This window comes from Hyaena hyaena, unplaced genomic scaffold (genome assembly GCF_003009895.1).
Source record: "Hyaena hyaena isolate Hyena2069 unplaced genomic scaffold, ASM300989v1 scaffold_15, whole genome shotgun sequence".
Lineage (NCBI taxonomy): Eukaryota > Metazoa > Chordata > Mammalia > Carnivora > Hyaenidae > Hyaena > Hyaena hyaena.
The window spans coordinates 3,670,818-3,697,185 of NW_024080647.1; the positions used below are offsets into that span (position 1 = coordinate 3,670,818).

Below are 26,368 nucleotides of genomic sequence, written 5' to 3' on the forward strand. Positions count from 1 at the left end.
GGAAAACTACAGGTAGCTCTAATAATGTCTTCAAAATAGATGAAGAGTTTATAAGGAATGAAGATTAACTTTATTGTTTTCATTGCTCAATTGCAAAAAAGGCACAGGTTTAACTTACAATATTTGAGTTAAAATTGGAAAGAGAGGTGCCTGGGTGGCTCAGTCAGTTAAGCACCTGACTTCAGCCCAGGTCATGATCTCATGGTTCGTGGGTTCAAGCCCCATGTCGGGCTCTGCACTGATAGTGGGGAGCCTACTTGGGGTTCTTTCTCTCACTCCTTCACTCTTGCCCTCCCCCACAGGTGCTTTCTCTCTCTCTCAAAATAAATAAACTTAAGAAAATAAAAATAGAGAATATATCTATATCCCTACCAATGTTACTAGTAGGGGCTATAAAAGGTTCATCTCCTATTATATTAAGTCTAAAAGTGGATAGTCGTGTTTACTAATGCCTAAGGGGAGATAGAATTAATTGGAGGAGCTCCTGAAATTTCTTCTACTTCAAAAATTCTGTCACTTAATGTTTGATATCAAAAAGTTACACTAAAAATCAATTTTGGGGCGCCTGGGTGGCTCAGTGAGTTAAGCGGCTGACTCTTGATCTCAGCTCACAATTGCAGGGTCATGATCTCAGGGTCACGGTTCAAGTCCAGTGTTGGACTCCATGCTGGGCATGAAGCCTACTTTAAAAAAAGAATCAATTTGTATTCTGTTAATTCATGAATGAATTGTAGTAATTTTAAGTTGGTTTCAGAAGAGCTACTCTATTGCTTCTTCTAAAGCTTATGTATCTAGTAAATGGCTTGGGAAAGTAAGCCAGCTGTTAGATCTTCTTTTCAAAAGATTAGGGGCAACTCTTTCTGCCCACGGGTCCTGTCCTCATGCTTTAATAAAATCACCTTTTTACACCAAAGACATCTTCAAGAATTCTTTCTTGGCCATCAGCTCTGAACCCCACCCTCACTCCAAAACCCCATCATTTGGCACCCAAGCCACGGGGCTTCAAGTCTTTTCATCTGAACTCTGAGCCAGTGCAAACTTGGTCATACCTGGTGGATCTTCAAAGTCCAAAAAAGAGATGCATACCATTCATTTAAGATACCAGTTCAAGCAGAAGCCAGGAGCAGGGACCGGAGGGCTACCTCAAGAAACAAGCCAAAGTACACATGGTGGAGAGTCCCAAATACCACTACGAGTAGGAAAATAAATAACCAAGGTCTCAACAAGAGAGACCAAGAGACACCATTCAAAGAACACTTTCTGAACGGACAGGCCCTGGACAGTGAAAGAGCCTTCTTTGGTACAGGAACATTCACAGAAACAGAGTGCATAACAAGCTCTTAAAACTAACAAGAGATAGAAAGCTAACCAAAATGACAAAACGAAAGAGCTCTCCTCCAAAGAAATTCCAGGAAGAATTGACAGCTAAAGAACTGCTCAGAATAGATATAAGCAAAATAACTGAACAAGAATTTAGAACAATAGTCATAAAATTAATCGCTGGGCTTGAAAAAGGCATTGGAAGACATCAGAGAAACTATTGCTACAAAGACTGTGGAGCTTAAAAATAGTTGTGATGAATGAAAAAATGCTCTAAATGAGATGCAGAATAAAATGGAGGCATCCAATGCATAGATTGAAGAGGCAGAAAGGAGAATAAGTGATTTAGAAGACACAATTATAGAAAAAGAGGAAGCCGAGAAAAAGATAAAACTGATACAGGAACATGAAAGGAGAGTTCGAGACCTCAGCGATACAATCAAATGGAATAATATCCGTATCATAGGAATTCCAGAAGAGGAAGAGAGAGGGAAAGGCACTGAAGGAGTACTTGAACAAATTATAGCATAGAACTTCCCTAAGCTGGGGAAGGAAACCAACATTGAAATCCAAGAGGCACAGAGAACTCCCCTCAGATGTAACTTGAATCAATCTTCTGCACGACATATCATAGTGAAACTGGCTAAATATAAGGACAAAGAGAGAATTCTGAAAGCAGCTAGGGATAAAAGGGCCCTAACATACAAAGGGAAACCCATCAGAGTGGTGATAGGCCTGTCTACTGAAACTTGGCAGGCCAGAAAGGAATGGCAAGAGATCTTCAATGTGATGAACAGAAAAAATATGCAGCCAAGAATCCTCTATCCAGCAAGCCTGTCATTCAGAATAGAAGGAGAGATAACAGTCTTTCCAAGTAAACAAAAATTGAAAGAATTTGTCACCACGAAACCAGCTCTACAAGAAATCTTGAGGGGGACTCTCTGAGGGAAATGTTGCAAGGAACTCAAGATACAGAGACACTGCCACAAGCATAAATTCCACAAAGGACACGATGATACTAAACCCATATTTTTCAGTAATAAAACTGAATGTAAATGGACTAAATGCCCCAATCAAAAGACAGGGTAGCAGAATGGATTAAAAAAAAAAAAAATCCATCTATTTGCTGTCTACAGGAAACTCATTTTAGACTGGAGGACACCTTCAGATTGAAAGTAAGGGGATGGAGAAATATCTATCATGCTACTGGAAGTGAAAAGAAAGCTGGAGTAGCTATACTTACATGAGACAAACTGGACTTTAAATTAAAGATAGTAACAAGGGATGAAAAAGGGCATTATATAATAATTACAGGGTATATCCATCCGGAGGAGCCAACAATTACAATTGTATATGCACCAAATATGGAAGCACCTAAATATATAAAACAACTAATCACAAACAGAAACATTCTTATCGATAAGAATGTGCTAATAGCAGGGGACTTTAATACTCCACTTACAGCAATGGATAGATCAACTAGACAGAAAATCACTAGACACACTGGACTTGAATGACACATTGGACCAGATGGATCTGACATATATTTAGAACTCTACATTCTGAGGCCATGGAATTCACTTCCTTCTCAAGTGCACATGGCACATTCTCCGAGATAGATCACATGCTGGGAAATAAAGCAGCCCTCAATAAATATAAAAGAGTTGACATCATACCATACACACTTTCAGATCACAATGCTATGAAACTCAAAATCAATCACAGGAAGAAGTCTGGAAAACCTCCAAAAACATGGAGGTTAAAGAACACCCTACTGAAGAATGAATGGGCCAATCAGGCAATTAAAGAAGAAATTAAAAAATATATGGAAACAAAAGAAAATGAAAATACAAAAATCCAAACTCTATGGGAAAAGGAAAAGGCAGTCCTAAAAGGAAAGTACATTGAACTCCAGGCCAATTTCAAGAAATTAGAAAAAGCGCAAGTGCAAAATCTAACAGCGCACCTAAAGGAACTAGAGGGAGAGCAACAAGAGCACCCCAAACCCAGTAGGAGAAGAGAAATAGTAAAAATCAGAGCAGAAATAAACACTATAGAAACCAAAGAAACAGTTGCACAGATCAATGAAACCAAGAGTTGGTTTTTTGAAAAAATAAACAAAATTGACAAACCTCTAGCCAGGCTTCTCAAAAAGAAGAGAGAGAGCACTCAAATGGACAAAATCATGAATGAAAATGGACTTATTACAACCAACCCCTCAGAAATACAAGCAATTATCAGGGAATACTATGAAAAATGATATGCCAACAAATTGGACACCTTAGAAGAAATGGACAAATTCCTAAACACACACACACTACCAAAATTCACACGGGAAGAGATTAAAAAACTTGAACAGACCCATAACTAGTGAGGAAATTGAATCAGTTATCAAAAATCTCCCAACAGATAAAGAACCCTGGGCTAGATGACTTCCCTGGGGAGTTCTACCAGACATTTAAAACAGAATTAGTACCCATTCTTCTCAAACTAGTCCAAAAAATAGAAATCAAAGGACAACTTCCGGACTCATTTTATGAAGCCAGCATCACTGTGATTCCCAAGCCAGACAGAGACCCAACAAAAAAAGAGAACTACAGGCCAATATCCTTGATGAATACAGATGCAAAAACCCTCAACAAGATACTTGCAAATTGAATTCAACAGCACGTAAAAAGAATTATCCACCAAGATCAAGTGGGATTCATTCCTGGGATACAGGGCTGGTTCAGTATTACCAAATCAATGTGATATATCAACAAAAGAAAAGATAAAAACCATATGATCCTGTCGATAGATGCAGAAAAAGCATTTGACAAAATATAGCATCCCTTCTTAATAAAGACCCTAGAGAAAGCCAGGATAGAAGGAACTTACTTAAACATCATAAAAGCCATCTATGAGAAGCCCTCAGCTAACATCATCCTCAATGGGGAAAAACAGAGCTTCCCCCTGAGATCAGGTACACGACACGGATGTCCCCTCTCACCACTGTTGTTTAACATAGTGCTGGAAGTCCTAGCATCAGCCATCAGACAACAAAAGGAAATCAAAGGCATCAGAATTGGCAAAGAAGAAGTCAAACTTTCACTTTTCACAGACGACATGATACTCTACATAGAAAACCCGACAGACTCCACCAGGAGCCTACTAGAACTGATCCAAGAATTCAGCAAAGTTGAGGGTACAAAATCAATGCACAGAAATCAGTTGCATTTTTATACACCAACAATGAGCAAAAGAAAGAGAAATCAAGAAACTGATCTCATTCACAATTGCACAAAAAACCATAAAATACCTAGGAATAAACCTAACCAAAGATATAAGAGATCCATATGATGAAAACTATAGAAAACTTATGAAGGAAATTGAAGAAGACACAAAGAAATTGAAAAATATTCCATGCTCATGGATTGGAAGAATAAATATAGTTAAAATGTCATTACTACCCAAAGCAATCTACACATTCAATGCAATCCCAATAAAAATTGCACCAGCGTTCTTCTCAAAACTAGAACAAACTATCCTAAAATGTGTATGGAACCACAAAAGACCCCGAATAGCTAAAGTAATATTGAAGAAGAAAACCAAAATGGGAGACATCACCATCCCAGACTTTAGCCTCTACTACAAAGCTGTCATCATCAAGACAGTATGGTATTGCCACAAAAACAGACACATAGACCAATGGAATAGAATAGAGAACTCTATTCTATAGCCAACTAATCTTCGACAAAGCCAGAAAGAATATCCAATGGAAAAAAGACAGCCTCTTTAACAGATGGTGTTGGGAGAACTGGACAGTAACATGCAGAAGAATGAAACTAGATCATTTTCTCACACCATACACAAAAATAAACTCAAAATGGATAAAGGACCTGAACGTGAGACAGGAAACCATCAAAACCCTAGAGGAGAAAGCAGGAAACAACCTCCTTGACCTCCACCGCAGCAACTTCTTACTTGACACATCCCCAAAGGCAAGGGAAGCAAGAGCAAAAATGAACTATTGGGACCTCATCAAGATTAAAACCTTCTGCACAACAAAGGAAACCATTCATAAAACTAATAGGCAGCCGACGGAATGGGAAAAGATAGTTGCAAATGACATATTAGATAAAGGGCCAGTACCCAAAATCTATAAGAAACTCACCAAACTCCATACCCGAAAAACAGACAATCCAGTAAAGAAATGGACAGAAGATATGAACAGACACTTCTCCAAAGAGGACATCCAGATGGCCAACAAACACATGAAATGATGCTCAGCATCCCTCCTCATCAGGGAAATACAAATCAAAACCACACTGAGATACCACCTCACGCCAGTCAGAGTGGTTAAAATGAGCACATCAGAGGACTCTAGATGCTGTCGAGGATGTGGAGAAACGGACACCCTCCTACACTGTTGGTGGGAATGTAAACTGGTGCAGCCCCTCTGGAAAACAGTTTGGAGGTTCTTCAAAAAATTAACAATAGAACTCCCCTATGACCCAGCAATACCACTGCTGGGAATTTACCCAAAGGATACAGGAGTGGTAATGCATAGGAGCACATGTACCCCAGTGTTCATAGCAGCACTCTCAATAATAGGCAAAACATGGAAAGAGCCTAAGTGTCCATCATCAGACGAATGGATCAAGAAGATGTGGTTTATCTATACAACGGAATACTACATGGCAACGAGAAAGAATGAAATCTGGCCATGTGTAGCAACATGGATGGACCTTGAGGGTGTTATGCTGAGCGAAATAAGTCAGGCAGAGAAGGATTGCACTCATAGGAGGATTAGGAGGAACTTAACGGAGGACCATGGGGGAGAAGAAGGGGGGAAAATAGTGGGGGAGAGGGAGGGAGGCAAACCATGAGAGACTCTTGAATGCTGAGAACAAACTGAGGATGGGTGGGGGTGGGGGGGAGAGAAAAGGGGGTGATGGGCATGAAGGAGGGCACTTGTGGGGATGAGCACTGGGTGTTAAATGGAAACCAACTTGATAATAAACTATAAAAAAAAGATTAGGTAATTTGTTCCTGTGATCACTGGTCATCATCGCAGTTCTAGCTTGTGGATAAAATGAAGGGAATGTTGCAGATTCTCGTTAAGGTGTTGAAGTTTCCTAGTTTAGAGATGAGGAATTTTCCAAGCACATAAAGGATTCTCCAATAGGAAAGGACTTAAACTGGAATGTAAATTAATCATCCTTTTTTTTTTTTTTTTTTTTAATTTATTTTGAGAAGGGGAGAGGCAGAGAGAAAAGGAGAGAGAATCCCTATCAGGCTCCATACCCAGTGCAGAGCCTAATTCAGGGCTCCAGCTCATGAACTGTGAGATCATGACCTGAGCTGAAACCAAGAGTCAAACGCTTAACCAACTGAGCCACCCAGATGCCCCAAATTAACCACTCTTAAAACTGTCCTCACTTGTTGTCACTGGGGAGGATTGGGCATCATTTTTAAGAGCCTTTGAAAAGCTTAGTTTAGTTAGACAAGAAAAGTTCCTAACAATATAAAAATCAAAACAGTAATACAAGTAATATATTTAACAGCACAGTACCTGATTAAAGAAAATAGCTATCAAATATATATTCTATATCTTTAAAAAATGTGAGGTGATGGTGGTTTGGTGGTGGTGGTGGATGTTGTATTTGGTTTTATTATTTTCAGTTGAGCATTTTTTTCCCCCAGTTCTCTCAAGATACTGTGAGTTTAATTTTTTTTTTTAATGTTTATTTATTTTTGAGAGAGAGCAAGAGAGTGTGTGAGTAGGGGAGGGGCAGAAAGAGAAGGAGACACAGAATCCAAAGCAGGCTCCAGGCTCTGAGCTGTCAGCACAGAGCCCCATGCAGGACTTGACCCCACAAGCAGTGAGATCATGACCTGAGCTGAAATCAGATGCTTAACCCAGTGAGCCTCCTAGGCGCCCCCTTGTGAGTTAGATTTTTAAATGTTATACCTGATTAGTACAAGGCTCAGAGAGGTTAAATATCCTCCCAAGAGAATACAGTTAATAACCAGTCGTAGAAATTTAAGTTGAGGTGTGTCTAACTTCTTTCTGTTACGGTGCTTTTTTTTTTTTTTTTTTTTTAAGGATTAAAGAAAACAAAACAGAAAAGCAAGATCAAAAAGGGAGAGGGGGGAATAGCATTTAAGCTAATATTAGGATAAACATAGTTGCTATAATTAAGCATCAAATCTAACTCTACATTTTCAAAATAAAATGAGAGAAAAATTTCTTTAACTTTGCTGACAGTCATGATATAAAAGGAAAATAAAAATGATATTACATTAAAATAATTTGACCAGTTTTTGGCACTTTATTTTATTTGAATTATGGGATTTTATAAAAGGAAATACTGATGTTGAGGATATTGCCTGTTATAACAATTTTTATAGCAAATGCAGAAACACGCTTAGTATAGTAGAGCTTTAAATTTTCATTGGCCAATGCCAAGGACTTATGCATCAAAATACAAATCAGTGAATTCTCTGAGGGAATAGACTGATGTTACTCTAGTATGACATTTTCCTTGTATCCCCAAGTACTTTTTAGAAGATTTAAGGAACAGATGCATGGACTGCCCTTTAATAAAAGCCTACCATTTTACTTTAATAAAGAAAAAGAAGAAGTCTTTTACCCATCCTTTTGATTAAAGATGGATTTGACGTTATTTTCTCCTTTGAAAATCTAAAACTGTCTCTTAAACCTGAGGGAAGAATTGGAAGTAAAAGTGTGTAAGCAGGTTCTATATAGTTTGGCAAGGAGCCTTTTGTAAAATTATAACTTTGGCCAAAAACCAAATTGCTTTTTCTGAAAAAGATGTTTTAGAGACAAAAATAAACAAATCTGTTAAATGGAGTGCTAAAGCAGGTGCGTCTACAGTTAATCCTTGCTTTTCTGTGGTTTATGCCAACAAACATAAGAGGTAATCTGACTTTTCCTTACATTATTTTAATTTTGGGTGGGGAAACCATTATCCTTTAGTTTTACATGGGACAGTGCAATTCAGACTTACAGTAAGATTGGAATATCTTCTACGTTTAAGGATCAGTTTATGATACCTGAAAATATTGCATATCCTATTTGAAGATGTTTTGCATTTGTGTGGTTATTTATGTATTTTTGTTTTTAGGGTTTTATATGACTGGAAAGAAAGATTGAAACAAGGGTGTGAAATTATTCAGAGTACTCCTTATGGACGCCCTGCAAACATCAGTGGCAGTACCTCATCACAAAAAATTTATATCACTTACCGAAGAGCCTCTGAAAACATGACTCAGAATACGTTGGCTGTCACAGACATATGTATTATCATACCCAGTAAAGGAGAAAGCCCACCACACACATTTTGCAAAGTCGACAAGAATCTCAATAACAGTATGGTAAGTGACTCTTTTGTCTGGTAAAATTAGCCACTGATGAAAAGAACGTAATTTAAAATATTTAAAAGACAGCAGAACATAATAACTGAATTAAAAAATATGTTTTTAAAGATATTGGGTATTTTATTTTGGGGGGAAATACTTAAGTTGTACTTTCAAAAGGAGCTGTGCAAAGAGCTATTTGCTTTTCTTTTTTTTTCCCAATTAAAAGAGTATTTTTCCCCTACTGGAAAAGTAATACATAAGCCAAGGTTAACCCCTTCACTTGTGCACTAGATCCCACATACTTAGTTAGGTATTTGAGGACATGGCTTCAGCAGTTTTCCTACTTTTTAGGAATCATCAGTCTTTCTCTCCTGGACTGTTTCCTCCAGCATGCAAAGCCTATTGCAATATTGTACATCTTTACAAAACTTCTTGACTCCTATGTTTGTCTCTGTCTATTGCCTCATTTCATTGTTCTCCTTTACAGTAAAACATCTCAAAGAGGTGACTATCTTCTGTCCCCTTCCTCACTGTGACTCTCTTTAGGTTAGGCTTTTGTTTCTACCATTCTACCAAGATTGCTCTTGCTATTCAATTCACTGGTTTCTATTTGTAATTTTTCAGTAGGTTTTGACATAGCTGATCACTTCTTCCTTCTGGAAACAGTGACAGGAAGACAAGATAGATTCTCTTCCTGAGAACTCTCTAGTTTTTTTCCTCCTGCCTTACCCATCGTTCCCCTTCTGCCTTCGCTAACTCCTTCCCGTTGCCCTAGTCTATATATAATGCAGTGAAAATTCTACTCTTCTATTTACTCAGACTAAAAACCTTGGAGCAATCCTTAACTTTTCTCTTCTACTTTCCGTTGCATCTTCTGTAAATTCTGTCGACTCTAATTTCAGAACATATCTTGAATTTGACTACTGCTCACCCTCTCCATTGCCACATCTCTGGTCCAAGCCATAATCCCCTTTTAACAGGATGGTTACAAGAGTGTTCTAATATAGGAGATAGGCAAATTTTCATATAAAGGGCTAAATAATAAATGTTTTGGGTCATATAGTCTCTGTCACATTCTTTTTTTTTTTTTTTTTTAACCTTTAAAAATGTAAAAACATGTCTTAGGTGTACAAAAATAGGCCTTGGGTCAAATGCAGGCCATAGTGTGCCAGATCCCTGATCTAACTGCTACAGGCTTCCACTTCTGCTTCCTACAACCTATTTATCATGTAGCAGCAAGAGTGGTACTTGTAAAACATAAGTTGCATCATATTCACTCCTCTGCTTACAACCCTTAATGGCTTCACATCTCATTCTTGGTCAAAGTCCTTTCAGTAGCCTTAAGGCTATGCATGATCAATTATAGATCTTTGTTCTTTTATTGCTGTTTTAAATTTTAAAAAGAAACATGTGCCACCCTCCAAAACATTGAGAGGGGGAGCAAATTGTAGGCTTATGAAGTGAAAGTTCTTGTTCTTACTTTCATCTTCTGTAATCCCTTTCCAGGATTACCAGTTAACAATTTGGCTTGTGTCCTTTCAGACCTTTTGTCCTTTCAGACATGTGTGGAATATACATCATGTGAATGAATTTATCCTTTATTTTTCAAAAATTGGAAATTCCTATGTATTCTGGTAGAAGCTTTTTTTCTACTATCCACCTATATGAGTTAATAGAACTCTCTATTTAATTCTTGTAATAATTATATAATATTCTAGAAAATAAAAATAAAGAATGATGATTACAAGTTGTTTCCAGTTCTTCCCATTATTAATGATGCTGCTTTGATCAACCCTGTATCTTTTTCTTTGTGTGCATATTTATTGGAGTGTCTCTGGAAGAATAGTTTTAAGTGGAACTGATGGGTCCCTGGGTATGCTGCATGTTTTGAAAAGTGTTGACACACTGCTCTGAAAGGGCTCTGGCAGTTTATATGTTCATTAAGAATGCCCTTTTCCCAGAGCACCTGGGTGACTTAGTTAAGCGTCTGACTTCAGCTCAGGTCATGATCTCATGGTTCGTGGATTCGAGCCCCACATTGGACTCTTGCTGACAGCTCAGAGCCTGGAGCCTGCTTCAGATTCTGTGTCTCCCTTTCTCTGCCCCTCCCCCACTCTCACTTTGTCTCTTTCTCTCACAAAAATAAACATCAAAGAAAAAGAATGCCCTTTCCCTTGGGGTGCCTGACTGGCTCAGTTGGTGGAACATGTGACTCTTGGTCTCAGGGTCATGAGTTCAAGCCCCATGTTGGGCATGGAGCCTACTTTAAAGAAAAATGGTTGTTACCAATCTCTTTTTTAAGTATTGACTAATAAAGCAAGAAATCATTCTAATTTTAATTTGCATTTCTTTCATTTTGTGGAGGTTGAGCATCTTTTAATATAGAACAGCATTGAATGGCAGAATATTACTGCATTAAATGGATTTTGTCACAATTCATTGTGAGTATTTCACATCCATTAATTCAGTTAATTCTCACAACCACCCAGAGTACTGGTTCCCACCCACATTTTACAGAGAAGAAAATTTGAGAGTTAAAAAGGTTGTTTGCTCAAGGTCATACCTTCAATAAGCAGGTGAACCAAGATTCGGACCCAAACTACAGAACTCTAAATCAAACTCCTATACACTATACGGCATTGCTAAGTTATTTCCTTATGATATGTCCTGAAATTTGTAGATCAAAGCTTTACTTTTAAGATTTTTATCCAGAAAAGTTTAACCAGTTTATATATTCCTACCGACAAAATGTGAAAGTGTTGGATTTTTTAAATATAACTTCGTAAATACTTGGATTTTTAATCACAAATTTTCAAACTTAATTTCTTAGTTATCCCAAAACAGATATGTACATTGTCCTGTTATAACTATGTAAATGAATACTTTGCTAAGATTTAAGATACTTTTTTAAATGTTTATTTATTTATTTTGAGTGAGAGACAGAGCATGTGAGCCAGGGAGGGGCAGAGAGAGAGAGAGAAAGAGAAAGGGAGGGAGAGAGAGAAAAAAATCCCAACCAGTCTCCTCATTGTCAGCACAGAGCCCATTGTGGAGCTCAATCTCATGAACAGTGAGATCATGATCTGAGCCGAAATCAAGAGTCAGACACATGACTGACTGGGCCAACAGGTGCTCCAGAATTTTAAGATTTTATACACATTTATTAAGTTATTATGGGAAATTGATTTTTTAAATTATTTTTTGTTTTCTGTTAAGCTAGCAACATGAGAAATACTGAAGGTTTAGATAAAGCTAGAAGAGGAAGAACTGGAGTATATTGATAATGTGGCTGGATACAATGCAGATTTTGAGACCCTGAAAAATATTTTTAACTCCGTCAGTAAGATAGTAAAATAGATTGGTGGTTAGAGTCAAGTGGATCACAGCACGGACTCTGGAGCCAGTGTGTCTGGCTATGAATCCTAATTCTGACACTTACTGGCTCTGCGACTTTGGGCAAGTAACTTTGTCTCTCTATGCATCAATTTCACGATAGTAAAATGAGGATTATAATAGCATCTAAGTTACTGTGATGATTAAATGAATTTACAACTGTGTCCTAGTACACATGGGACATATGAAAGCACTATATGTGTATTAACTTATCTGTATCTTTTAATCCAAATTTTCTTAAAAGAAAAACCTGCATCTGGGGCGCCTGGGTGGCTCAGTTGGCTAAACATCCAACTTTGGCCATGATCTCGCTGTCTGTGAGTTCAAGCCCCACGTTGGGCTCTGTGCTGACAGATCAGAGCCTGGAGCCTGCTTCAGATTCTCTGTCTCCCTCTCTCTCTGCCCCTCCACTGCTTGTGCTTTCTCTCTCAAAAATAAACAAACATTTAAAAATTAAAAAAAAAGAAAAACCTGCAACTTTAGTATTAGTATTTTTTCAAATCTTTAAATAGGTGATTCAGAAAATAGATATTGACATGATCTAAAGTGTATCGAAAAAGAATAACTGCAGCAGTGTTACCCCCAATTAAATGCCCATTTTTTTTTGTCAACAGCCATTCATATACAAAATGCTCTATTCTTTTGTGCCATCCTTGCATATTATTTTGATTTGGTGATGACATGTGATAGTTGGAGAGATTTTGATGGGAAAAAAAGATGATGGTAGCAAACAGTTTCACAAGCCTTATGTGGTATTGATAGTGATGGCAAGAAGGGTTTTATTTTTATTTTTTTAATTTTTAAAGCTTATTTATTTATTGTGTGAGAGAGAAAGAAAGCACGAGCAGGGGAGGGGCAGAGAGAGAATCCCAGGCAGGTTCCATGTTGTCAGCCTGGAGCCCAGCACAGGGCTTGAACCCACGAACCGTGAGATCATGACCTGAGCCAAAGTCTGATGCTCAATCGACTGAGCCACCTGGGCACCCCACAAGAAGGCTTTCCAAGCTTTTATGATATGATGTCCTGCTTAATATCATTTCAGATTTCGTTTGGAATTTTACCAAGATTATGCAGGCTCACAGATAACTTGCCATTTTCCCATTGGCAAATTTTCCATTTATTTTGTGGATGTGTTAGTTTTTGATACAAAGTAAATTGATAATGTTATCAGAACCATTTCTAGGTTTTATTAGTTCGTCAAGGTATTCCAAGTAGACTTACTGCATTGAAACTGAACCCAGAGATAGGAGTTTCTATATTTCCTTAATCTGAAGCATTGGTCCCAATGCTGTCAGGAAGCATTTATTCTCTACTAAAAAAAAGCAAGAGGAATATAACATAGTGTGAACAGAAGTGGACTCCATATTAACTATTGGATTTGAAATCCAGATATGTGATTAGATAGGTTCCTTAATTCTTTGTACCTCAGTTTCCTCATTCATGAAATAAGGATAAAGTTGTACTTCATTTTTGTGAAGATTAAAATGAATTAATATTTTTAACTAACAGGATACTGCTTGGTACACGGAAATTGCTAAATATTAGCTATAAGTTTGGTTAACTCTGCTTCATCAGTCCCTTTTATGTGTATTTGATGTCTGGGGAAAGATTTTCTTTTCATTTTTTAAATTGTATTGAGATATAATTGACATTCAGCAAGGAAGGGCTTTTTTTAATCTAATTTTTAAAGTATTTATTTTGAGAGAGACAGAGACAGTGTGAGCAGGGGAGGGGCAGAGAGAGCAAGAGAATCCCAAGCAGGCTCTACACCCTCAGTGCAGAGACTGACACAGGGCTAGATCTCAGGAATTGTGAGATCATGACCTGAGCCAAAATCGTAATCTGAGCTGAAATTAGGAGTTGGACACTTAACCGACTGAGCCACCAAGGCTCCCCAAGGAAGAGCTTTTTAAATTTTATTTTTATCCAGTGTTTAAGCTCCTCCTAAATTCTTTTAAGAAATACTATGGGGCACCTGGGTGGCTCAGTCGGTTGAAGTCCGACTTCAGCTCAGGTCATGATCTCGCAGTTCCTGAGTACAAGCCCTGCGTCGGGCTCTCTGCTGTCAGCCTGTCAGTGCAGAGCCCGCTTTGGATCCTCTGTCTCCATTTCTGCCCCTCCCCGGCTTGCGCTCTCCCAAAAATAAATAAATATTAAAAAAAAAAAAGATACTATAGGAATAAAACCCCGTAAATGCTTATTTTTTATCCATACATATATCAGTCCTGAATATAGGGAAACTTGCCTGATCTTAGCAGTTGATATCTTTTTTTAACCAGTGGATTGTGTTTTATATTTATTAACAATCTTTGTTTCCATTGACTATAAGGTAGTATAAGCAAATTTTGTTCTTTGGAGCAGATGTACAGTGACTTCTAACTCTTTCAGAAAATTTAAAATAGACATGCAATATAGAAGACTTATGTTCATATCTGCCTAATGTATATATAAAGAATCAGGAAGTGGTTGGGATTAAATTATTGATGTGTTGATAATACTCAGAAATAGTTATGTAGCTGACTCTTATTTTTGAAGGTTAGGTAGCTTGAATGAAAGTTATCTACTAGGTTTCTAAATTAGGAAAACAAACAAAAGACCAATGTAATGGACATGAGATGTATGGTGAATCTTTCCTCAAATTCCTACATGATAGTTTGTACCAGGTGTCTAGCTTTGGCCTCAAAAAGAATCATCCCCACCTTCCCATTAAGCTTATGGAAGACTTTTCAAGAATTATTTGTTTTAAGGCTTTGGAGTATAAGCCTTAAATAATTTGTACTTTGACTGATTTAGAATAGAAGCATGTTTTAGAGCCAGGAGAGAACTTAAAGTGCTCATGTAGTTCAAAATGCTCTTCTGGATGCTTTGATTCACACAGCTAATTTTTGGCAAATTTGGGATCATCTCCTCAGTTTTTGACTCATTGAGAGTATTTTTTTAAATTCTGTATCCAAATGACTTTTTTGTTTTACAGCCATTTAAGAATGTTCATATTTGAGGGGCACCTGGGTGGCTTAGTCAGTTGAGCGTCTGACTATAGCTCAGGTTATGATCTCATGGTTCATGAATTCAAGCCCCACATCAGGCTCCCTGCTGTCAGCACAGAGCCTGCTTCAGATCCTCTGTCTTCCGCTCTGTCTACCCCTCCTCTGTTCACTTTGTCTCTCAAAAATGAATAAACATTAAAAAAAAGAATGTCCATATTTGATTTATCAGGATTATTTAGAAAAGTAGAGTTATTAACTAAGCAAGTAATTAATTAAATCATGTACCTAATTCCTAAAAAAAAAAAACAAAACCAACAAAACATCTGAAAGTGTGTACCACAAATGGGTACTTAATTTATAAGTTAAACTTTTATTTTATTTTATTATCTTTATTTTTTTATGTAGAGAGCAAGTACAAGCAGAGGAGAGGGGCAGAGGGAGAGTGAGAATCCCAAGCAAGTTCTGTACCCTTAGCGCAGAGCCTGAAGCAGGGCTCAATCTCACGAATAGTGAGGTGATGCCTTAAGCCAAGATCATGACCTGAGCTGAAATCAAGAGTCAGTCACCCCAATTGACTGAGCCACCCAGGTGCCCCAGCTTTTAGACATATTTCTAATTATTAAGAGACTACTATAATAGGGCACTTGGGTGGGTCAGTAGGTTTAGGGTCTGACTTCAGCTCAATCATGATCTTAGGGTTTATGAGTTAGAACCCCAAGTCAGGCTTGCTGCTGTTAGCACAGAGCGTGCTTGGGATTCTCTGTCCACCACACACACACCCTCCACTCTCACGTGCTCTGTGCTCTTTCTTTCAAAAATAAATAAACATTTAAAAAAGAATTGTAAAAAGAGACTTCTATAACAAACACCCCTGTGCTCATCCCGTAGATTTAACAGATGGTAACAATTTAACATATTGGCTTCAAATGTTTTAATTTGTTAAAAAAAATTTTACAGGTTTAGCCAAAGCCTCATCTTCCATCCTTTTCTGTCCTCTGGAGTTAACGATTAGCCTGAAGCTAGTGCATTTCATTCACATTTATTTAAAAACTTTTACTACATACCTATAAGTATATATTATTATTTTGTGTACTTTATAATTTCACATAAATGGTGATATACTGAGTATATTCTTCTGTGACTTGCTTTTTTTAAAACTCATTACTATGTTTTTGAAAATTAGCAAAGTTCATCTAAACTACTGGATAGTAGTTCATTAATAAATGAACCTCAGTTTATTTTAATCATTCCCCTACTGGTAGACACTTCTATTGTTTCCATTTTGAGGCGGGAAATCTATTATGAACAGTAATGCAGTATGTTGACTTTTCATCTAAATTTTTTTCTTGCTTTCTTAAACATTTTTCATGTGTCTCCAGCAGACCAGTATGTTAAATTGTGCTCAGGACATTAAATTATCCTCATTGCCATGTTGGCATTTGTATTTATAAATGTTTTAGTATTTTTGTATCAAAAGAATGGATGTGTAAAAGTCAAGTGAATATTAGTATTATTATAAAAACATAAGCCTGTTTTTCAAGTTAACAAAAAACCCTCAATGATAACCTTTGTTGAGAAGAAAGGAACTATATGATCATTTGAATATGGCAGAAAACAAAAGGAATATTCTAAAATCAAAAACAAGGACTTAGAGATAACAGTAAAAGTTATGGGACTCTGGAGGAAAAGAACCGCAGATATCAAAACTAAAAGAGGATTTTCTGAAGTTTTTCACACACATAAGATCCAGCAAAAAAAAAAGAAAGTAGGAGGAACCATTGTTCTAGAAATGCTTTAAATGTTTAAGTTATAGAGTGCCTAGCTGGCTCAGTCAGTAGAGCATGTGACTTTTGATCTAAGGGTGGTGAGTTTGAGCCCCAAGTTAGTTTAGAGATTATTTAAAAATAAAATCTTGGGGGGGGGCGCCTGGGTGGCTCAGTCGGTTAAGCATCTGACTTTGTCTCAGGTCATGATCTCATGGGTTTTGGGTTCCAGCCCCACATGCAGCTTTGTGCTGACAACTCAGAGCCTGTTTCAGATTCTGTGTCTCCCTCTCTCTCTACCCCTCCCCCACTCATGCTCTGTCTCTATCTCAAAAATAAATAAACCTTAAAAAAATAAAAATAAAATCTTGGGGTGCCTGGGTGGCTCATTCAGTTTAGCATCCAACTCTTTCTTGATTTCAACTCAGATCCTAATCCAAGGGTCATAGGATCAAGCCCTGTTTTGGGCTTCGCACTGATAAGTAAGACAATATATAATATGCCATGTGGTAGTAAGTGCTATAGAGGAAGAAGAAAGCAAAGTGGGATGATAGGGAAGACTGGGCAGGTAGAGGGAAGATTGTTATAGAAGACGATGAAGGAAGGACTCTCTAATGAAGTGATGTTTGGAGTTGAGCCCAGAGGAGTTGAGGGAGTGTCTGTGTGCACACCATCTGTGACAGTGTCTGTCACCATCTAATGTCAAGTAGCAAATCTCCCAAGTCAAATCTCTATTTCAGACCTCTTGCTTTAGCTCCATTTGACTCTTCACTTGGATGTCTAATAGATGTTTCAAACTTATCATGTCTAAAACTGAACTCCTTTTCTTCACCCACTTCCAGCCAGTCTGCTTTATCCACAGTCTTCCCCATCTCTATTGCAGCTAGGACTAGAAATTTGAGATTCCTTTGGGAGTAGCTGTTCTACACAACGATGGAACTAAATGTATGAGATCATACACAGAAAGAAAAGGAAAGAAGAGATCACATTTAATGTGATCTGAGGAGTGGCCAGAGAATGGCACCAGGAGAATGTGATGCTTCAAAAGGCGAGGACATATTTCAGGAGTTATTAGTGGTGTCCAGACCTGCTGAGAGGTTGGAGAAGATGAAGTCAATGAATCAACTGTTAGATTTGGCATCATTAAAGTTGTTAAAGTGTTCTTTTAAGGAATGGTGTGATTAAAATCTGACTGGGAATGGATTCAGGAGAGGATAGGAAACAAGGAAACAGATATAGCAAATTATAACTCTTAAGTTTTGGTATAAAGAGCTGTAGAAAGAGGCTGTGGAATCTAAAGGAAGGGACACCGATGGGTAGATATTTCTTAATCATTTCTTCCCCAAGTTTGGAGTTGGAATAAAATCTAAATTGTTATGGCTTAGTTATTTAAATGGTCAAGTTTTCCTCATGTTATTGCTGTTACAATGGGGAAAAAACATGAAATATTACTTCTGAAAGAAAAGTGGGCAAAAAATGATGACAAAATAATGAACAGAAATCTGTTACTACATCTTAGATAATATGTATTTGGAGATATCAAAGAGTCTATTTTATTAAGTTACTACCTTTAAAGTTAAATAATATTTCCTTTTTTTATTCAGTGGGGATCAGCAGTGTACTTATGTTATAAAAAATCAGTGGCAAAGACTAACACTATATCTTACAAAGCTGGTAAGTATAATTTTTCATGGAATACTTAATATATATATGTATTATGAAAGCTAGCAAAATTTAAGGATAAAGAAATCTTATAATGTGTTAGTGTCAGAACCAGCACCACAACCTATGTCTTTTTTTTCCTGTTTTGTCTCATCCTTAAATTTATTGGATACTTAATGGAAGATTGATTTTAAAAGGAGCCGGGGTAACCGTGTTGAAAATTTCAAAAAACTATATTCATGTGCTTCAAAGTAGTGTGACTACAAACTAAAGTTTTAGAATTGTGTTTGTATTTGTGTATGTTTCTTTAGGATAATCTTTTCTTGTTTGTCTTACTTAGCCTTCATGGGTGAAGGTTGATAAATATTAGTTACTATGAATAGTTATAATGTTTGAGGATTAAAATATTGGATATATCCTATTGATGCTTTCAGAGCTATTTGATGAACATATGTGTAATGTAATGTTAAATAGTTACGAAACATTTTAGCATCATTCAAATTTTGAGCACCTAAATTCAAGAGGTGACAACCTAATATTTATTATTGTTTTTATAGGTCTAATTTGTAGATATCCTCAAGAAGATTACGAGTCTTTCTCACTCCCAGAATCTGTTCCCCTCTTCTGTTTACCAATGGGTGCAACTATTGAATGTTGGCCACCAAATAGCAAATACCCTCTCCCTGTTTTTTCTACATTTGTGTTAACTGGAGCCTCAGCTGAAAAGGTACTGTGTGTTTTAACAACTATCAACAAATGTCTTGTACGTTTTCTTTTTTTTTTTTAGTTTATTTATTTTGAGAGAGTTGGAGAGTGGGGCATGAGTGAGAGGGGCAGAGAGAGAAAGAGAGAGAATGAATCCCAAGCAGATGTCACGCTGCCAGCACAGAGCCTGATACGGGGGTCAGACTCACGAAACTGAGAGATAATGACTTGAGCCAAAACCAAGAGTTGTACACTTAAGCGACTGAGCCACGCAAGTGTCCCTCTTGTACATTTTCAAGTCTTAAGTTTTACGTAATGTAAGGAAGAGTAGAAAAATAAAACCTGGTTAAATTGAATCTGTTACACTTACCTCTTCCAGTTGATTAAAATAACTATATCCAGAGATAAAGGAAAAGAGAAATTTCATTCTGTCCCATATACCCCAATGCTTTTTTTGTGAATATGGTAAAAGATTTTTTTTCATCATCAAATGATGATCCTTCATTGCTTCATTTTCTGTCAACCAGAAGCTTTGAGAGTATTACAAAAGACATTATTAAATATGCAAAGCTCTTTGGAATCATAGACAATGATAGTTGGAAGGGACCTTGGAAATCCTGTAGTCTAACACCCTCATTTTATAGATTGGGAAATTGAGGTCCAGAGAAATTTAGTGAATTGCCTGAAGGTGGAATATGTATTTCCTTGTCTAAAATTCTCTTCCACTGTCTACTAAATAATTATTTTCAGTCATTTTATTATAGAGAATATTGATTCAGTTGCTTTACTCTTCAGAAAACAAACTTGATTTAATTGAAAAATCTTTTTTTCAATAATGAGATGTGAGAGTAGCACTATGTAGTGTTTTTCATTTTTTTATTTTTATTTTTTAACATACTCCAAAAAACCAAAAGAGATATTTGTGTTCCTGGTATCTGGCACCTTCTCTGGCTCATAGGCATCTAAAAGGCTTTTAATTGCCTAGCTCATAATGCCTCGTCTATTAAATATTTAATGATGTGATTTGAATAGATGATATAAGGTGTATTTATTAAATATATTACTTGTTTTCCAGGTCTATGGTGCTGCTATTCAGTTTTATGAACCATACTCTGAGGAAAATCTCACAGAAAAACAGAGACTTCTTTTGGGTTTAGCGTCATCAGCAGATGGGAAATCTGATAGTTCCAAAACAATTCACACTAATAAATGCATCTGTCTTCTTTCTCACTGGCCTTTTTTTGATGCATTCAGGAAGTTTCTCACTTTTCTGTATCGTTATTCTATCTCTGGACCTCATGTCCTTCCAATTGAGAAGTAAGTTAGAATCCTTCTTAGTTCAAAATTTATCAGATCTTTTATATTTGAACTGGTAATTCAGTAAATTTTATATAGAAACTAGATTTCTCAAGAGTTACTTGAAAAAGGGGCGCCTGGGTGGCTTAGTCGGTTAAGCGTCCGACTTTTGCTTGGGTCATGATCTCGCGGTTGTGGGTTCAAGCCCCGCGTCGGGCTCTGTGCTGACTGCCAGCTCAGAGCCTGGAGCCTGTTTCAGAGTCTGTCACTCCCTCTCGCTCTGACCCTCCCCTGCTCATGCTGTCTCTCTCTCTCCTAGAAATAAATAAAAAACATTAAAAAAAAAAAAAAAAAGAGTTACTTGAAAAAAGTAATTTGGCTATTTCGGTTAGGTAATATTTCTCTAGTATACTTTTACAGCCATTTATTTTAAATATATCTCTAACAAAATGAAATGAGTGTTTTGTTTTTTGATGTTCTTATGAAGTTTGGAGATCCTAATTAGCTTTTTTTTTTTGCTGGTTTTGTAATTATTTTTCAAATAATTTGGGTTTGTTATGAACTTTTTAAAAATATTCCCTACTACTTTTAGACATCATAAATTTAAAGAAAAAATTAAATAAATGCATTCTTTATTCTTTTTAAAAATTCAGTGATTTGCCTTCAATCACTAAAAGTGAATAATGTTTTATGCAATAAGATTTGTTGCAAATGAGATCTAAATATCTTCATGCCTATTTGAATATTATTTTATACCATCTATCACTTAAACTCTTTTGTATTTTTTTAATGTTTATTTATTTTTGAGAGGGAGAGAGAGAGAAAGAGCAGGAGAGGGACAGAAAGAGGGAGACAGATGATCTGAAGCTGGCTCTGCCCTGACAGCAGAGAGCCCTATGCAACCTCTCCTGAACTGTGAGATCCTGACCTGAGCTGAAGTCAGATGCTTAACCAACTGAGCCAACCAGTGCCCCAACTCTTTTGTATTCTTAAGCAAAATTCTCTGACTGTGGTTCAGTGACTATTGGGAAGTGATAGAATTACTGTAAGAGCATTCAGAGTACAATATTACTCTAATTTCTTCTTATATTTTTGTACTCCCATCTCAGTATTTTACTCTAGCAGTTAGCAAATATTTTGGTCTCAGGGCCTTTTATACTCTTAAAAAATGAGGACCCCTGAAGAACTTTTCTTTATGTCTTATATCTGCCAATATTTATTACAATAGAAATTAAAATGGAGAAAATATTTAATATTTTAAAATCATCACATGTTAACAAGTATTTTTTTTGAAAAATAAGTCTTTTCAAAAAAATTAATGAGAAGAGTCATGTTGTTTTACATTTTTGCAAATCTCTAATGTCTGGCTTAATTGAACACAGCTAGGTTCTCATACATGCTTCTGCATTCAGTCTGTTGCAATATGTTGTTTGGGTGAAAGTATATGAAAAAACCTGGCCTCACACAGGTATGTAAGTAGGAAAAGGGAGAGCATTCAAATAGCCTTTTCAGAAAATTGTGTGGAATTTCTGCTTTGACACTGCCCAAAACCTGACAAGTGAAATTTGTTATAGGTTATTCTCAGTGTATAGTCTAAAGCTTTAGTAATAGACTTTCTCTGTTACATTACAGTCTATTGATTTTTTTCACTCTAAGTGGAACTTTTACACATGCATGGTTTTGTAGCATCATATGTTGATCATTTGGAAAATACCAGTTCATGGCATTTAACATAGATAAATTTCATTTGTTAATAGCACCACCTATTTCATCAGAAAAATTTTTTGAGTATTGAGAAGTTGTCAAGTACATGGTGGCAAAATTCTGATTTTAACTTAAAATTTATTTATTGAATTATTGGCAATAATACTTTGAGTTCTTTTTCTTTTCTTTTTTTTCTTTTTAAAGATTTCATTTTTAATCAATCTCTATACCCAGTGTGGGTCTTGAACTCACAACTCCAAAATTAAGAGTCATACGCTTCACTGTCTAAGCTAGCCAGGAGCCCCTGTAAGTTATTTTTCTTGAAGCAATAGGCTCACCTTATTCATTTTTATATAGAAAAAATTTGAGGAATACCTAACATTGGATAACATTAATTTATTAATTGTTCTTTCAAGGAAAAATGTTATTCTGTGAGAACAACAAAACAATAATTAAGTTATTTGATCACTGTCCACATAGTATGTTACATATTATCCACTGAGGAAGAAGTAAAAGTTAAAATGGCTTTTGAAATATTGGTAACACAAACTTTGTTGAACCTGAGGAACTATTCATATGAAAAGCCATTGGAGTTAGGTAGAAGCAACTTTAATGGGAGGAATGATTTTTGGTGTTTGTTCACTTGTTTTTTGTAGTAGCAGGGATTTCGAAATTATAAGTACACAGAGCATTTGACTCAACTTGGACTTGTAGTGATATGTTGACCTTTATAGTATGTGTTCACTTTGGAATCAATTGGGTTTTGTCTGTTTGTTTTTAAGGCATATTTCTCATTTTATGCATAAAGTTCCTTTTCCATCTCCTCAGAGACCACGGATTTTAGTTCAGGTAAGATTTTCTTGATAAAAGTGCCCTATTAAACAATTATTGGCTCTGTCAAAATGTACCCTAAGAATAACATTTTAAATGGAGGAAAAGATCAAATGCAAACCAGATAATAGTTCATGTGGGACTTTGGGTTCTTATTGTTTTATTAATTGTCTTCCAGACAGGCATCTAATGTTTCCCCTTAGGTAAAAGATTGAAGACTTAAAGTAAACAACAGTAGACATTTTGAACACACACAAAGGGATTTCTTTCCCTCAGTTTGTTATAGGTAATTTAAAGTTTGTCTATGCCTTTCGCATTTATTTCCGAAGGTGTATATATTAGAATAGATATAAGAGAAAGTGGTGTGTTTTCATATATTATGCAGGGTATGTGTTCATATCTTTGTGATGGGGAAGTTCAAAATGAACACATTTTTTTCCCCTATCTCTTTTCCCAATTGACTGTATCTTTTCTCTTTTGTTTACATTTATTTTTTGTTTGTGTTTTCGATTTGTAAGATATCTGCCTATTTAATCACTATTTACAAAGTGATTTATATAAAGAAAATATTTTTATGTGTTATCTCTATATGTGCCTTACTATATTTATCACAGTCCTTAAAGAGAATGGGGTATCATTCAAAATGAGAAGCATTTGGCAAATAGGTATTTACAAATTTGGGGAAATTTGCATAAATTTGAAGATGTAAGTAAAAATAATGACATTATTATATTGATACAGGTAAAATGTCTAGAAAAAGTATTATTTTTATAATCTTTATAATCAGTCTGTATATCTGCATATCATCCCTGTCTTCTTGATATTTAGTGCCAGAACATACACACACACACACACACACACACACACACACACACACACACGTTGGTAATTTTTTTCTATTGAGGAGCAAACAGTACATATTTTAGTCTTTATAGGCTACTCTGCCTCTGTCAAAACTACTCAGCGCTTACTACACAAAAGCAGCTATAGATAATTCCTAAACGAATGAGCATGGCTAAGTGTTCCAATAATACTTTATAAAAACAGATGACCTGTGGATTTGCCCTGGAGGCCATAGGTTTACTAACCCTGATTTTGTGGTATTAAATGAATAATTTAGTCTTTCAGTAAAATGTTGTTAAAATGACATTAGGGGATCATTGAGGAACAGGATGAAAAGAGAATTCAGAGTAGGGGAAATTAGTAGTTAGGTCAGTGGTTAGGACATACTTTTCAGGATCTTAATAAGTGATGTAAACAGTTTCTATACTGATTAATGGTTATGTTGAAACTTGATGGATGTCATCATTAGCCAAAGAGTTGTTTTTTTTTTTTTTCGAGAAAGTGGTGTGTTAAGGCTCATCTTTATATTTTAAACACTTTATTGTAAATCTTCCAGTTATCACCACATGATAATCTGATTCTCAGTCAACCTGTTTCTTCACCTCTTCCACTAAGGCAAGTAAAAGTTTGTTTCTATTTATGTTTCTCTAAATCTCATGTGTGCTAAAGTGACTTTCACGTATTTTCTCTTTCCTAGGAAAAATTTCAAATGTTGATGGAAATACTTCTCATTTAACTGTTTGTTATCTAAATTCCTTTTATTTAAAGAAAAAAGAAAAACCTTTACAATAGTTTGGTATTTTGTGTATCCATTTATTATCAAGTACTTATTATTGTGTAAATAGGTATATATGTATATACATTATGAAAACAATGGTTTTTAGGTTTAAATACCTACTGAAGAACGTTCAGATGTAATTAATTTTCAATTTAATCCCCAAATCAAAGGTACTCACAAATACAACCATGGAATAAATAATGTATTTCATCACTTAAAAGTTCAGAGAAATTATGAAATCTATTTTTTCTGAAGTATCAGTCCTTGAAATTTAATTAGCAGTGTAATTTTCTAGCCGAGAAATCATTACAATATAATTAAGTTATTTTGTAGCACATACCTGAGGGAGACCAGCTGCCATCTTTGACATTAATTTTGTAAGAATTGCAGATTATTTCATCACTATATCTCAGTCCAGAGTAACCAGTGTTTTCTTAACCTTTGTTTGAGCAGAAAATAAACTAGAAATACTGACTGCGACTATGTATAAAAAGATCCTAACACCCAAGAGGCCTTTTTTTTTTTTTTTTGGTAACAGCTTTATTGATAAAATTCACACACTATATAATTCACCCAGTTCAATTGCACAGTTCAATGGTTATATTCACTCTGTGAATAGAGATATATGGAGATCACCATAATCATCATTTACATCACTCTAAAGAGAATTTCTGCCATTTCTACTCACACAAATATGCATACGCACACACACGCCAACACACCTCCCCAGCCCAAGGGGGCCATTAATCAACTTTCTGTTGCTACAGATTTGTGTATTCTGAATATTTCATATAAATGAAATCATATAACATGTAGCCTTTGGTGTGTGGCTTCTTTCACTTATTATAATGTTTCCAAAGTTCATCCATGTTGTATCATCATACTTTATTCCCTTTCTGTTTCCAACAAATATTCCATTATATGGATAGATGACATTTTATTTATTCATTCATTAGTTGATAGACATTTAAGTTGTTTCTACTTTTTGGCTACAGTGAATAATGCTGCTATGAACATGCACAAGTTTTTTGTGGACATGTTTTCCTTTCTCCAAGAGAGCTGTTATTAATTTTGCTTTATTTTTTAAAAAGTTAAGGGTGGGCCTGGGTGGCTCAGTACGTTAAGTGTCCTACTTCAGCCCAGCTCATGATCTCACGATTTGTGAGTTCAAGCCCCATGTTGGGCTCTGTGCTGACAGCTTAGAGCCCACAGCCTGCCTCAGAGTCTGTGGTTCCCTCCCTCTCTCTCTCTCTGCCCCTCCCCCACTTACTTCTCTTTCTCTCTCTCTCTCTCTCTCTCTCTCTCAAAAATAAATAAACATTACAAAATTTTTAATACAAAATAAAAATAAGTTAATTTGGTGAAGCCAATTATTTAGCATTATATAGACAACAACTGATCGGCTTACTGAATTAGTCAGTCCAGTATTTTGTTACTACACAGAATGTCTCAGTTTGGGTTATTAATTTGCTTTGTATGTATACATCACTTTGTAGCTCTCAATTTCGTATTACTCTTATCGTTACAATAGTAAAGATAATCTATTTGTAAATCCAAATCTTAATGTATGTGCTTGCCTTAAGAGAGGTGAGCCTGTAAGTCATGTATTTTTCCTGATAATTAACAATGAAAAATGAGCCATTTTTTAAAAATTTCCATTAAAAACCTTGCTTTCGGGGCACCTGGATGACTCAGTCTGTTAAGCCTGTGACTTCTGCTCA

The 26,368-nt window shown here is 36.1% G+C and overlaps 1 protein-coding gene across 4 annotated transcripts in view; it reads left to right on the forward strand.

Moving 5' to 3' along the window:
• Window positions 1-26,368, forward strand: part of DENND4A (DENN domain containing 4A) — a 134,270-nt gene that overhangs the window by 40,300 nt on the left and 67,602 nt on the right. For all 4 annotated transcript variants that reach the window (XM_039219145.1, XM_039219153.1, XM_039219160.1 and 1 more), the window contains exons 4-9: window positions 8,451-8,700; window positions 18,433-18,502; window positions 19,048-19,217; window positions 20,271-20,512; window positions 22,978-23,044; window positions 24,426-24,484. In XM_039219145.1, coding sequence (XP_039075076.1) covers window positions 8,451-8,700; window positions 18,433-18,502; window positions 19,048-19,217; window positions 20,271-20,512; window positions 22,978-23,044; window positions 24,426-24,484 — 858 coding nt within the window. The remainder of the gene's footprint in view (window positions 1-8,450; window positions 8,701-18,432; window positions 18,503-19,047; window positions 19,218-20,270; window positions 20,513-22,977; window positions 23,045-24,425; window positions 24,485-26,368) is intronic.